Genomic DNA, 15099 nt, shown 5'->3' with positions numbered 1-15099 from the left:
GTGGTCCTGTGTGGAGGCTGGAGATGTCAGTATAAAAGAAGCACATCTAGGCTCCTCAGAAGTTTTGGACCGACAGGCTGCCAACAAAGGTGAGTCTTCTCATACAGTCATGCTCCTCACATACTTTCACAGGGATCAGTCATTTTGATTAATTCATTGCTCAAGAATAGTTCTTTCACAATATTTGCTTGAACGTGCAAAAAGTTACTGATTTCAGCTTTAGTAAAGCTGAACTGTTTTTCTATTTCTAATTTGACTTTTTTTTAGTATCCACCCAGCAGCTGTGTCACTTGACAACAACAAGGTAAATTCATACAACTGGTGAAATTAAATGAAATATGTATTAATAAACCATGTAGTATTGTATTTATTATAAATATGAACTACATAAACTATGTAACTATATAAAATAGTCTATCAATTTGTCTTGGACAATAAATCTCCAGTACATGAAAAGATTGCTGGCTATGAACATAATAATCTTACTAGTCCTTAGTTAAGTGCAGGTATGGCTATTTAATCATTCTCAATAGTAGTCATTTGACAACAGTAATAGCAGACATTGTAGGAGTCACCACTTGTGCATCTGTCTACCTACTTTGCTTTTAAAGTGAATGACTATTGACTTGTTTTTATTTCCTTGCAGTAAAGAGTCATCATGGGCGATGCAGAAATGGAGTGTTTCGGCCCGGCGGCCATTTACCTCCGGAAGCCAGAAAGAGAGAGAATTGAAGCTCAAAACACTCCCTTTGATGCCAAAACAGCTTACTTTGTGACTGAGCCCAAAGAGATGTACCTCAAGGGGAAACTTGTAAAGAGAGAGGGTGGCAAAGCAACCGTGGAAACTCTCTGTAGAAAGGTGAATACAGAGTGCTAAATAATATTTTTGATGTAGAATCTGGACTGCAGTGAGATTATACTAGACTCACAGATCAGTCTATAAACACTAACGAGTGCAGGACCATGACTAAACTTATTTCTATGCCTCTTCTGTCAATTTGGCAGTCTCTCACTGTAAAAGATGATGAAGTCTTCCCCATGAACCCTCCAAAGTATGATAAGATTGAGGACATGGCCATGATGACCCACCTCAGTGAGCCCACTGTGCTGTATAACCTCAAAGAGCGCTATGCAGCATGGATGATCTACGTGAGTGTGACCTGATCAACACATTAATAGCTGAACATTATGACCATTGCAGGGATGATGTGTCAGTAACAATCCTCTCTGTCTCCACAGACCTACTCTGGGTTGTTCTGTGTCACTGTGAACCCCTACAAGTGGCTCCCGGTGTACGACTCAGCGGTTGTATCAGCATACAGAGGCAAAAAGAGGATTGAGGCTCCACCCCACATCTTCTCCATCTCTGATAACGCCTATCAGTTCATGCTTCAAGGTATCAATGGTTTTCTAAGCTATTATGTGTCCAAAAATACAGCAGCTGCTCTAACTGTTAAATACTTTTTTGATATATTGCAGATAGAGAAAACCAGTCAATCCTGATTACGTAAGTGCCAAGACTTTTATATCATTTGTAAGTATTCGCAATAATATAATAATGTCAGTCATTTTGAACAATATCTATGCACACATCCCACAACCCAGCGGAGAATCCGGTGCAGGAAAGACTGTCAACACCAAACGTGTCATCCAGTACTTTGCGACAATCGCAGTGGCTGGAGGAAAGAAATCTGAGCAAACTTCTGGAAAAATGCAGGTATGTAATTTGTGGTACAGATGTATATCTGTGGAAATTGGAATCACACGAAAACCCCAAAAACATTTTATCTGTCATTTTAAGGGGTCGCTGGAGGATCAAATCATCGCAGCTAACCCACTCCTGGAGGCCTATGGTAATGCCAAAACTGTGAGGAATGACAACTCATCCCGTTTTGTAAGTTTTTCATCACAAAATCTGTCTGCTTTAAAAATGTGTTTGTTTTAAGATGATCCAGCAGTACTCTACCCTATCACAGTATGTTGTGTAGTATCTAATTTTAAAAGCATTCTGGTCACACATATTTTGCCTGTGTAGTGTTAAACAATTTGGCTTGATATATTTCCATATATTTTTCAGTAGAAATTAATGTGATTATATGTACTAAACACCTAAGCACATGTCTGCTAGCATTCAAATACACCACATTTACTAAGTATTAGGCATGTGCACCATTACAGTGAGTTACTGTACAAATACACACTCACAACAGCGTTCTTTCTTTAGGGTAAATTCATCAGAATCCATTTTGGAACAACTGGAAAGTTGGCTTCAGCTGATATTGAAACATGTAAGCCTCCAGTTATTTATCATCCAGAAGATTTGATAAAAGGACAAACTGTAAAACACCTTATCACTTTGTTTTATAGATCTGCTGGAGAAGTCTCGAGTTACGTTCCAGCTGTCTGCTGAGAGAAGCTACCACATCTTCTATCAGCTCGCAACAGGCCACAAACCTGAGCTGATTGGTGAGCAGTTTGACCATGTATCATTTAACCTGTGTTGTATTTGTGCTATAAATACAGACTTCACCTGAGTCTGCTTACTGACGTGCAATAAATATTTTTCAGAGGCTCTTCTCATCACCACCAACCCTTACGACTATCCTATGATCAGTCAGGGTGAAATCACTGTCAAGAGTATTGATGACATTGAGGAGTTCATTGCCACTGATGTGAGTTGACCTAATGTATTGCAACATCTAAAACTTCAAAAAGTTTTTCTTTCAGAGCTACTCATAAAATAGTCAACCCTCATTATAAACATTTGTCATGGAGGATTTTTATTGAAAATGTTTCAGATAACCTAAGACCAATATATTACAATAAATGTGTGTTTTTGTCCATTTGTTCTGCAGACTGCCATTGATATCCTGGGCTTTACTGCAGAGGAGAAGATAGGCATTTACAAACTGACTGGGGCTGTGATGCATCATGGAAACATGAAGTTCAAGCAGAAGCAGCGTGAAGAGCAGGCTGAGCCTGATGGCACTGAGGGTAGATGCTGATCTAAAATGTCTCCATTTCATATAGCAAAAAAACTATTTATCATTACTTACATAGTGAAATGGATTTTTTATGACATCCATTTAATTGGAGTTCCTATATTCGATTGTGCTGTCATAATTGCTTTGTAAAAGGTAGGGATGCAACAGAGGATGGATAAATATGATAAAAAGGACTTTAGATTCTCAGATCAAACCAGTCACCTTTTGATTTACATTTTGTGTTACTGTTAATCTTTAATGGTTTCTGTTTTCACCAGTGGCTGATAAAATCGCCTACCTCATGGGCCTCAACTCAGCTGATATGCTCAAGGCTTTATGTTACCCAAGAGTGAAGGTCGGCAATGAAATGGTGGTTAAAGGTCAGACTGTGCCACAGGTAATTTACATAAAGATTTTCTGAAAACAATTCATTTTTCGGTATAAAAATACCAGTAGTCCCATATAACCAGATTTCCAACTCTTCCAATCCTTAAATCTAGGTGCATAACTCTGTCATGGCTCTCTGCAAGTCCGTCTATGAGAAAATGTTCTTGTGGATGGTTGTGAGAATCAATGAGATGTTGGATACTAAGCAGCCCAGAAACTTTTTCATCGGTGTCCTGGATATTGCAGGGTTTGAAATTTTTGATGTAAGTAAGCTGTACATTCACTAGCTCTTGTTTATACAATGTTAACCGGCACAATTAAACACTGGCATTCTATCTTTTCTCTTACCCCAAGTACAACAGCTTGGAGCAGCTTTGCATCAACTTCACCAATGAAAAACTGCAACAGTTTTTCAACCATCACATGTTTGTCCTGGAGCAAGAAGAGTACAAGAAAGAGGGGATTGAGTGGGAGTTTATCGACTTCGGCATGGACTTGGCTGCCTGCATTGAGCTTATTGAGAAGGTACAGGGAAGATATTTATAATGAAGAAAACATTTCTTGGAAAAAAATATGTCCACTATAGAATACAGAATTTAATTTTATGTTATCATTTACAGCCAATGGGCATTTTCTCCATCCTTGAAGAGGAGTGCATGTTCCCCAAGGCTTCAGACATGACCTTCAAGAACAAACTGTATGATCAGCATCTTGGTAAAAGTGCCCCCTTCCAGAAACCTAAACCTGCCAAAGGCAAAGCCGAAGCCCATTTCTCTCTGGTTCACTATGCTGGCACTGTTGATTACAATGTCACTGGCTGGCTGGACAAGAACAAGGACCCTTTGAACGATTCAGTTGTTCAGCTCTACCAGAAGTCTTCAGTCAAATTGCTGGGTCACCTCTATGCTTCACATGCCGGAGCAGATGGTAAGGGTCGTAGTTTGAAAAATAAATAGAAAGGTATGTCTGGTGTTCAGTGAAGCTGCTGGTCATGATTAACAACATTAACAACAAGGAAACTGAGGGGGATTAAACAAGGAGTTGAACTATTTAAGATAAAAGTATTAAAAAAATAACATCAAACAACAAATCTGCTATACATGGAAATAATTTATTCTGCAATTTGCCAAATGAGGATGCAACATAAAAATGACTCTGTAAATACATTCACAGATGCTAAAGGTGGAAAGAAAGCTGGCAAGAAGAAGGGTGGTTCTTTCCAGACTGTATCGGCTCTCTTCAGGGTAAATTTTATTTTAACAAATAATTTTTTGGGTTGTTTAGAAACACTTGACAGTGCGTTAAAAGTGAAGGGATTTGCTCATAATAAGACATTATGACACTGAGCTTTATGCAAGAATCAGGCATTTAGTACAGTAAATGACTAATTGGCAGTTATTACCTACTTGCAATTGCTGCAGATAAATGTGGTGTATTGATCAGTCAGACCTTCAACATCGGTGCAACCTGAAGGAGAAACAAACAAAATTATATATTTCTTATTCTAATCATCTGTCAAACATTTAATGACAAACTGCTTTTGGGGAAAAAACTAAATGTATATTTTAATTTTGACAGCACATGAAAAACCTTCAACTTTTACAAACTGAAATCTCACATTTTCAGCTTGTTTATTTGCCATAATTTCTACTTTTGTGCTGAGAAATGTTTGGTCACACCTTCCCATTCTCTTGAATGAGAATGGAAAGTCTTTTGACTTTCACTGTATATGTATGGTTTTTACTTTGATTGTACAGTACTGTCAGTGTCAATATTTTTAGGAAAATAAAACTTATAAATGTTTTGTCCTTCAACAGGAAAACTTGGGCAAGTTGATGACCAACTTGAGGAGCACTCACCCACATTTTGTGCGCTGTTTAATTCCCAATGAGTCAAAAACACCGGGTAGGTGTGCACTCTGCACTTTTGTCACGCACTTTTATTAATTACCAGCAGGAGGTTTATGTTATTTTGTAGATCATCACCTCATGAATCCACACATTACTCGTCTACCTGTTCATTCATCCATGTTCATCAAGTACAGCATCAGTCAAAAGTTTGGACACACCTTACCATTCACTTGAATGTGAAAGCATGTTCAAACTTTTGACTGATGCTGTACTTGCCTGTATACCAAACAGGTACTGTCACAAAGCAGGACAATGTCTTTAGATGACAGATTAAACTGGGACAGTCACTCTTATTTATTCTCTACAGTACTAACAGGAAGATAAATTGTCTATGACATGTCTGGCTGTCCTTGTTTCTGTTCAAGGTCTGATGGAGAACTTCCTGGTCATCCACCAGCTGAGGTGTAATGGTGTGCTGGAAGGTATCAGAATCTGCAGGAAAGGTTTCCCCAGCAGGATCCTCTATGGTGACTTCAAGCAGAGGTAGCTGTTCCTTTACTTCACATATGTTTCTTTACCTCATCAATGACTTTGTTTCATAGTGATCTGATTCAAGTAAAATCTTTCAGATACAAAGTATTGAATGCTAGTGTCATCCCGGAGGGACAGTTCATCGATAACAAGAAGGCCTCAGAGAAACTCCTGGAATCCATAAACGTGGACAAATCACAGTATAGATTTGGCCACACAAAGGTAAATGAAGACACTTAAGTATAATCATGAAATAATGAGATCTCCTTGTGGCTTGAAACAGAAAAATATTTAGATTAATTCAACATTACAATATCTGTCAACAGGTATTCTTCAAGGCTGGACTTCTGGGTACGCTTGAAGAGATGAGAGATGAGAAACTGGTTGAACTGGTGACCATGACTCAGGCTCTCTGCAGAGGTCACCTCATGAGACGAGAGTTTGTCAAGATGATGCAGCGAAGGTGATTTTACTATTTCGTAAACTTCAAAAATATTGTGGTACTTTAAGCAAACGACAGATGAAACAAAAATTACTGTGGCATTAATGGGTAAAATTTGTCCAACAACATGGTTCTCATGAGTGTTGACTGCAGTTTGATTAGTTTCTTCTGCCGTAATCGAAAGGCCAAAGATTTTTCAGTGCAGATTTAGATTAATCCACAGCTCACGTTTTGTCTTATCATTATATCTCAGTGGATTCGCTCTTGTGTCTTACTGTTACATGTTTTGTTTCTCATTTGTTGATTTAAATATGATAGCAGTGCAGTTTATTTACTTTCTTGCTCATGACCACGCAAAGCCACAGTTTTAAAAAGTTTGGAGAAAAAAATTTAATATATATTTATGATGTAAAGCTGATAAATTTATAGGTCAGCAGCACTCATACTGGAAGGCTCACAGAGTATTAGAAAATAATGTATTCTCCATACTTCCGTGTGTACATAACATTGTCAAAGTTTGATTTATTTTCTTCAGGTAATGTGGCAAACTCAAATGCCTCCAAAAACTGAATGCATGGTGGATTTTGTTTTTCTGCAATGGAGATTGCAGTTACTTCTGGTCGACTGACTCACTGTTTTGGGCCTGAGCTTGTGTGCGGTGAAATGAAGAGTTGCTTCAAAGCAGTTGCCCCTGGCTAATATTTAATACAGTTCAGTACAGTTGGTACTGCAGCACTGTCTGACATCCTAATGAGATCCAGGGAGACACGAGATTCTGCACCTCTCGCTTTGGAGAGCATCTACATGGGTGATATAAATAATTTTGAAAAATTCTAAGAATAGAATATATATTAGTGGATATACTATTGCATAATGCTATATCTAATGCACCATGGTAACCACAAGCAGCCGGGTATACTACTGGAGGCCAAGTACTTCCTTTATTATCTGTTTGATACCTGGGGAGACCTCCACATGTGAGCTGCCTCCTCTTCATTTCTCTGACCTAGTTTGAGATCTTTAATGTTGGGACAATAAAGGAGAGTGTGCCAGTGTATTCACTCGTGAGGATTTCCTCTGTGAAGAGTTGGCCACAGAGGCCAAACTGTCCACAACAATAACGTATTTCCACAATGCTATCATTTCCAAGCTCCTGAAATCCACTTCTACCCACAAACTGTCTTTCCTTTCTTTCTTTCGGCACACTCAAACATGCCTTCTTTGTGGGTGCTAAAATGCCTGACATTACAGCAACAAGAAACCATTTTACTCCATCATCCTTGTTTGTTAAATAAATGTGCATATATTCTTTTGAACCAGGCAAGTAAAAAAAATGACTCTCTTTTTCTGTGTTGTATCACCAGGGAAGCCATTTACTCCATCCAGTACAACATCCGCTCATTCATGAATGTCAAAACGTGGCCATGGATGAAGCTTTACTTCAGAATAAAGCCTCTGCTGAAGAGTGCAGAGACTGAGAAAGAGATGGCCCAAATGAAAGAAGACTTTGAAAAAACCAAAGAGGAGCTAGCAAAAGCTCTGGCTAAGAAGAAAGAACTGGAGGAGAAGATGGTTACTCTCCTGCAGGAGAAGAATGATCTGCAACTACAAATTCAGTCTGTATGTTAAATAGAAAGAGGGAGTTGCTTTTTCAGGTTTTTACAATTAACTAATAATATTTAATTGAATGTCATTGCAAATCTAGGAAGGTGAAAACCTTTCGGATGCAGAGGAGAGGTGTGAGGGTCTCATTAAAGCAAAAATCCAGCTTGAGGCCAAAGCCAAAGAGACGGCTGAGAGACTGGAGGATGAGGAAGAACTCAACGCTGAGCTGACTGCAAAGAAGCGCAAACTGGAGGATGAGTGCTCTGAGTTGAAGAAAGACATCGATGACTTGGAGCTTACCCTGGCCAAAGTGGAAAAGGAGAAACATGCCACTGAGAACAAGGTTGGTGTATTATTCGTAAGGCCTTAAACTTCAACTTCAGAGAACACCAGAACCCTTTTAAATTATTTTCATAATATTTCCAATATAGGTTAAAAACTTGGTTGAGGAGATGGCTTCTCAAGATGAGACCATTGCCAAGTTGACCAAGGAGAAGAAAGCTCTCCAAGAGGCCCATCAGCAGACCCTTGATGATCTTCAGGCAGAGGAGGACAAAGTCAACACTCTGACGAAGGCCAAGACTAAGCTGGAGCAGCAAGTGGATGATGTATGTAACAATAACAGACTATAATTTCACTCCCCTTGAAACTTTAAAAGCAAAAAATAATGCCTCATCTTGGTTCAAACAGCTCGAAGGTTCTCTGGAGCAAGAAAAGAAGCTCCGTATGGACCTTGAGCGATCTAAAAGAAAGCTGGAAGGAGATCTGAAACTGGCTCATGAATCCATAATGGATCTGGAGAATGACAAGCAGCAGTCTGATGAGAAAATCAAAAAGTAGGAATTTGAAAAAGCATCATACTTGCAGTAAATTATTCTGTAAGAGGATCTACTAAAACACACCTTTAATACACTGAATTACATTTATCCTCTCCAGGAAGGACTTCGAGATGAGCCAGCTCCTGGGTAAGATTGAGGACGAGCAGATTCTTGGGGTCCAGTTACAGAAAAAGATAAAGGAACTTCAGGTATAATTTGGACAAACATCAGTCAGAGTAAAAGAACATTCAATTCTTGAACCATTTTCAGTTAAACCATGTCTGTTTCAGGCTCGTATTGAGGAGTTGGAGGAAGAAATTGAGGCTGAGCGGGCAGCTCGGGCCAAGGTGGAGAAACAGAGATCTGATCTCTCCAGGGAACTTGAAGAGATAAGTGAGAGGCTTGAAGAAGCTGGAGGAGCAACATCTGTTCAGATTGAGATGAACAAGAAGCGCGAGGCCGAGTTCCAGAAACTGCGTCGTGATCTTGAAGAGTCCACCTTGCAGCATGAGGCCACTGCCGCAGCTCTCCGTAAGAAGCAGGCTGACAGTGTGGCAGAACTGGGAGAACAGATTGATAACCTTCAGCGTGTCAAACAGAAACTGGAGAAAGAGAAAAGTGAATATAAGATGGAGATTGATGACCTCAGTAGCAACATGGAGTCCATTGCCAAGTCAAAAGTAAAAAATGAAATACTTATACAGTAAATATTCCATGTTTTATTGTCTACAGAAGTATTATGACTATATTGTTACATTTTACTTACTTTTGTTGATAGGTTAACCTGGAGAAATTGTGCCGTTCCCTTGAGGATCAAATGAGTGAATTAAAGTCCAAGAATGAAGAACATGTGCGTCAGTTAAATGATTTTAATGTTCAAAGAGCGAGACTGACAACTGAAAATGGTGAGTGTAACATCAGGGATGAAAACCAATGAAAACAGACTCAGAAATTATTTCGAAAACAATATTGTATAACATAGCACAAACCACTTAATATATAGAATAAATAATTTCTCTTTATTCTAATTAGGGGAATTTGGTCGTCAGCTGGAGGAAAAGGACTCTCTTGTTTCACAACTTACAAGGAGCAAGCAGGCCTATATTCATCAGATTGAGGAGCTCAAAAGGCACCTTGAGGAAGAAGTTAAGGTATACTGCTATGCTTTTGTCCTGATAAATGTAGCCATTAATGCTCTGATGTATTTAGTAGTACTAATTTGCCATATTTTGTGTTATGCCATTATCAGGCCAAGAACGCCCTGGCTCATTCTCTTCAGTCAGCTCGTCATGACTGTGACCTGCTCAGAGAGCAGTATGAGGAGGAGCAGGAGGCCAAGGCTGACCTGCAACGTTCATTGTCCAAGGCCAACAGTGAGGTGGCTCAATGGAGAACAAAATATGAGACTGATGCCATTCAGCGCACGGAGGAGCTTGAGGAGGCAAAGTAATAAACGGTCCTGAAGTCACATGGTTTCCACATGCATTGATTCTGTAAATCATCATAAAACCAGTTAATGTGTATTTGCAGGAAAAAGCTTGCCCAGCGTCTTCAGGATGCAGAGGAAACCATCGAGGCTGTGAACGCAAAATGTGCCTCTCTGGAAAAGACAAAACAGAGACTGCAGGGTGAAGTGGAAGACCTGATGATTGATGTGGAAAGAGCTAATGCTGTGGCTGCTACCCTCGACAAGAAGCAAAGGAACTTTGACAAGGTTAGATAACTTGTGTACACCCACAGTGCTGACTGCAAGGTTAATATGAAGGCTAAAATATTTGTTGTTCTTTCAGGTTCTTGCTGAATGGAAGCAGAAGTATGAGGAGAGCCAGGCAGAGCTGGAAGGAGCCCAGAAGGAAGCTCGTGCTTTAAGCACTGAGATTTTCAAAATGAAAAACTCCTATGAAGAAGCTCTGGACCACCTGGAGACTTTGAAGAGGGAGAACAAGAACCTGCAACGTAAGACAGCAAATCTTGTTTGTGTTCTTTTTTCCAAAAAAAAAATTATCCAAATTAAATATCAAGGAAAATCACTAGGAAGTATAACTCTAGAAAAGTTTTACTAAACAAGCTGAGCTAAATGTTTGATGATGAACAGTGTTATTATAACACTTAGCTATTGTGTTGGTAAATAAATGAATAAGTAAATTTCCTGATTTTATTTTATTTATTTTTTTGTGTCTTTTTATCAACAGAGGAAATTACTGATATGACTGAACATATTGGGGAATCAGGGAAGACAATTCATGAGCTGGAAAAAGGGAAGAAGTTAGTGGAGACTGAGAAATCAGAAATTCAAACAGCTCTCGAGGAGGCAGAGGTACAGTACTCAAAACGATGCATTTCAAAAAAGAAGACAGATGAAGAGCTTACAATACAGTTATCTTGATGGATACTTGATGCTGCAGTTTGTGAAAGTTTTTCTTTGCTTCTCATCTCACAGGCTACACTGGAACATGAAGAATCCAAGATCCTCCGTGTTCAGTTGGAGCTTACCCAAGTGAAAAATGAAATCGACAGAAAACTTGCAGAGAAGGATGAGGAGATCGAGCAGATCAAGAGGAACAGTCAGAGAGTGATTGAGACCATGCAGACCACTTTGGATGCTGAGATCAGGAGCAGGAACGATGCCCTGAGAATCAAGAAGAAGATGGAGGGAGACCTCAATGAGATGGAGATTCAGCTGAGTCACGCCAACCGCCAGGCTGCTGAAGCCCAGAAACAGCTGAGAAACGTCCAGGGACATCTTAAGGTCAGGCAGAAATATGGATAAACACATAAATATGCATCAAATCACAGCTACAGTAAATGATGTAAATTGCTAAATGGAACTTGTGTCATGATTTCAGGATACCCAGCTGCACCTTGATGAAGCTGTGAGAGATCAGGCGGAGCTGAGAGAGCAGGTGGCCATGGTGGAGCGCAGAAACAACCTGATGCTGGCTGAGATCGAGGAGCTGAGAGCTGCACTGGAGCAGACAGAGAGAAGCCGCAAAGTGGCTGAACAGGAGCTGGTTGACGCCAGTGAGCGTGTGGGGCTGCTGCACTCTCAGGTACTATAAATATATTTTACAAGTACTGATGAAATACAAGATACCCTTGTAAATTTAAAAAAGAAAAACTCTTAAGGAACTAATGTGTAATATATTTGCTGTACTAAGTCATAAAATCAGAGATTAAGGAAACATGAAATACTGGCTTCTGTGACTTTAATACTACAACCAATATTTTTGAAATTTTCATCCTGGTGCTGAGGGCCCCCCCCCCTCCTCCCATCCCCAACCCACCTACCCCACCCCCGACCATTCAAACTGATCATGGTGGTGGCACGAAATGCAGTCTGAAGAGGTTGTGGTCAATTTCTGTGAGATCAGGTTGATGCCAATTTGGACACCACAGGTTGCCAGAAATGTAACATTGGCACTCAAACAGAGCGTGTTGCAGCCATGGAGGCAAGCAAACAACAACAAACAAATAAACTGGATGAGATAGATTTAAACCTACTTAAAAACCCACATGAGCTTTGAGTCTGGGGAGGACAGGTGGTGGTGGTGGTGGTGGTGGTGGGGGGGGGGGGGGGGGGTTCCTCCTACATTTTGAATTTGGACTGCAGTACAAATATTAAACATTTGCTGTCATTGTTACACATTCGTCCTTTGATTTTGTCTTTTCTTTTAGAATACAAATCTTATAAACACTAAAAGGAAGTTGGAAGCTGACCTGACCCAAGTCCAAGGTGAAGTGGAAGATGCTATTCAGGAAGCAAGAAATGCTGAAGAAAAGGCCAAAAAGGCCATCACTGATGTGAGCACCATTTTCTGTCCTCAGTGTGACAGTATATTTCTACGTGCACCTACATACAGTTGGCTTCTTTCTTTGTAAACCCAGCTGCTCAGTCCAACAGATTACTAGTTATGTGCTTGAATCATTCAAGTGCAGAGCAGCCAGCAGTATGTTTGACGAAAGAGAATTAGCAGAATGAAATAGATCCCCTGACAAATTTTAGATGCATGCAATTTTGTGTAAACAAAATGTTGGGAACTCAGAACCTCCAATTGTGCAATGTAAGAGATGTTGGAGGAAAAAAAGGCTATTTATATAGCAATGGTCAATGCAGCTTAGGTGAATGACAGTAATAGCCACTAGGAGGAGCTCTAACGCCAAGTTAACAGGTTATACAAGATGTTTCTGATTTACAATCAGGTATCACTGACAGGCTTGATTTTGTTAAAATAAACAATAACAATCAATTAACTTGAAAATTGATCTCAGGCAACAACCAATGGCCAATACATTTTACCCAAATCTGTGTGTGAGAAATGTTTAACCTTAATAGACATTATTACCCCAGGTGTCCATGTGTATTGCTTGATATTTATTGCTAAATAGTGCTCTGTAGCTCTTTTTTTGTAAAATTTTATATTCAGGTAATAATTAACATTCTGCTTTTTATTTTCCTTCTTGACTCCATGTGTAGGCTGCCATGATGGCAGAGGAGTTGAAAAAGGAGCAGGACACCAGCGCTCATTTGGAGAGGATGAAGAAGAACCTGGAGGTGACAGTGAAGGACCTGCAGCATCGCCTGGATGAAGCTGAGAATCTGGCCATGAAGGGTGGCAAGAAGCAGCTCCAAAAACTGGAGGCTAGAGTAGGTTCACCTGCTTTGTTTTTGTTCTGTATTCCTGCACTTCAGATATGAAATGAAACTATTGTTGAGAGGAAGGAAATTGTTGCCCTTTTTAACAAACACCAAACAAAGTTTCATCATGTCACTGCCCTGTTAAAACGTTCAGTCCTTAAATCTTCCGGGTTTATTGTAAAGGTTCGAGAGCTGGAAGCTGAGGTTGAAGCTGAGCAGAGACGTGGCGCTGAAGCTGTGAAAGGTGTCCGCAAGTATGAACGCAGGATGAAGGAACTGACTTATCAGGTAAAGAGAACCAAAACATGAATTAGTTATTATCATATTATAATATTTTTTGAAGAGTTTCGTTAATTTGAGCAGCTTGGTGCAGAATGTGTTTTAAACCCCTAGAGGGCATGAATCACCATCAAACAGTATGTCTGAGGCTCCAACTGTACTTGACATACTGAAATGAGAAACCGTAAAGACCAAAGCTAACAATATACATACTACTGTTGCCACTTGTTCTGGCAGTATTTTTCATCAAGAAGCACAAAGTCGTTCGTTGGCTTTCTCTAGTTTATTCAGTTGTCTGCAGACGGACTCCTTGCTGTCTGAAGCGTGAGATGGCAGGAGTGAGCCCAGAGCAGAGGAAATAGTCAGATTATATACAATACATTATCTTGTGAAAGGATGACCTTGTTCTACCATCAGAACAATGTAAGCACAATAGTCACGTAATAATGTGTGTACAATCAGGACAATGGTTAATCAGTAGATTATAACATACATGATGTTCACTCAATCAGCATTTCATGTAACATAAGTGGTGTCATGGTCAGCAGATTATGACACACACATACACCTAATCAGATGACATAGTTGCTCATTTGTGTCAGAGAAGATGAATAATAAGAATTCCCATTACACACTATAAGCACACACAATTGTGTGCTTATTATTACTATGCTACATATGTGACATTTATGTTGAACACATTTTTACTGTGAAAAATTGGAAAAAGGAGGAACTCTTGCATTTACACTCAGACAGCTTGATTGACTGGCATGACAGTGTTTCTTCCAGCACTGTAGGATTCCCTCAAGACTCTGCAAATGGTAACAGTGAAAATATGAACATTTCTCTGCTGTTGTGTATTCTTCTCTTCAGTATATGCAGTCTGTTTGGTTTTACTCCCTCCTGTCAGTCTTCGGCTGTGGAAGATCCATGTGAATATATTGAATGTTCTCAAGCATTGAAGATGTTCATAAAACCAGAGGGGATGATTGTTTTCCTTGAAGTTTTAGTATCAAACAGACTATACTGTGTACCACCTCTAGACTGAGGAGGACAAAAAGAACATTGCAAGACTTCAGGATCTGGTGGACAAGCTGCAGCTGAAAGTGAAATCCTACAAGAGGCAGTGTGAAGAAGCTGTGAGTGACGCAAATAGGCTTTACACCATTAACACTTTCTTAAACTGTAGTAACACCAGAGGACTGACAGCATGATATAGCATGATTTAATGACTGTGTTGTTTTCATATCATACAAGTGGTAAGATCTGAACTTCCACCTTGTTCTGTCCAGGAGGAGCAGGCCAACAACCACCTGTCCAGGTATAGGAAGGTTCAGCATGAGATGGAGGAGGCTCAGGAGAGAGCGGACATCGCCGAGTCGCAGGTCAACAAGCTAAGAACCAAGAGCCGTGAAATCTTCAGGGTATGTTCATCTTAAATATTTTCTTTTTGTAGTAATTACACTGTCAGTAATAATAATAATGAATGTCAGTATCTTGAGAGAACATTCTGACTCCTTACTGTCTCTTCTGTATTCATTTAAAGGGAAAGGAAGCTGAAGAATAA

General features: G+C 39.7%; 1 protein-coding gene across 1 annotated transcript; it reads left to right on the top strand.

Annotated features, from left to right (window-relative positions):
- Positions 1-658: 658 nt before the first annotated feature.
- On the top strand, positions 659-15099 carry LOC128355211 (myosin heavy chain, fast skeletal muscle-like). Its single transcript, XM_053315458.1, has 39 exons — positions 659-859; positions 1006-1149; positions 1240-1396; positions 1480-1507; positions 1606-1717; positions 1802-1894; positions 2225-2288; positions 2368-2466; positions 2569-2672; positions 2856-2994; positions 3263-3381; positions 3485-3634; positions 3726-3896; positions 3992-4298; positions 4545-4615; positions 5189-5276; positions 5647-5764; positions 5851-5974; positions 6079-6215; positions 7559-7814; positions 7900-8142; positions 8231-8407; positions 8490-8635; positions 8736-8826; positions 8908-9297; positions 9396-9522; positions 9650-9768; positions 9867-10063; positions 10148-10331; positions 10408-10573; positions 10810-10934; positions 11058-11366; positions 11464-11667; positions 12293-12418; positions 13092-13262; positions 13437-13541; positions 14576-14671; positions 14825-14956; positions 15079-15099. Exons 1-39 carry the CDS (start codon positions 659-661, stop codon positions 15097-15099), a joined length of 5811 nt encoding a protein of 1936 aa, XP_053171433.1.

Source organism: Scomber japonicus, chromosome 3, assembly GCF_027409825.1.
Source record: "Scomber japonicus isolate fScoJap1 chromosome 3, fScoJap1.pri, whole genome shotgun sequence".
Taxonomy (NCBI): domain Eukaryota; kingdom Metazoa; phylum Chordata; class Actinopteri; order Scombriformes; family Scombridae; genus Scomber; species Scomber japonicus.
Note: the sequence above shows the minus strand (reverse complement) of the source record. Positions and strands in the feature narration are given on the sequence as shown.

What these genes read in the sequence shown, in the direction of transcription:
- LOC128355211 (XM_053315458.1), top strand. Translation starts at nt 659, where the DNA reads ATGGGCGATGCAGAAATGGAGTGTTTCGGCCCGGCGGCCATTTACCTC. An exon ending in GCATTGAGCTTATTGAGAAG is followed by an intron (nt 3,897 to 3,991) that starts GTACAGGGAAGA and finishes TATCATTTACAG; the next exon opens with CCAATGGGCATTTTCTCCAT. An exon ending in CCAAAAAGGCCATCACTGAT is followed by an intron (nt 12,419 to 13,091) that starts GTGAGCACCATT and finishes CTCCATGTGTAG; the next exon opens with GCTGCCATGATGGCAGAGGA.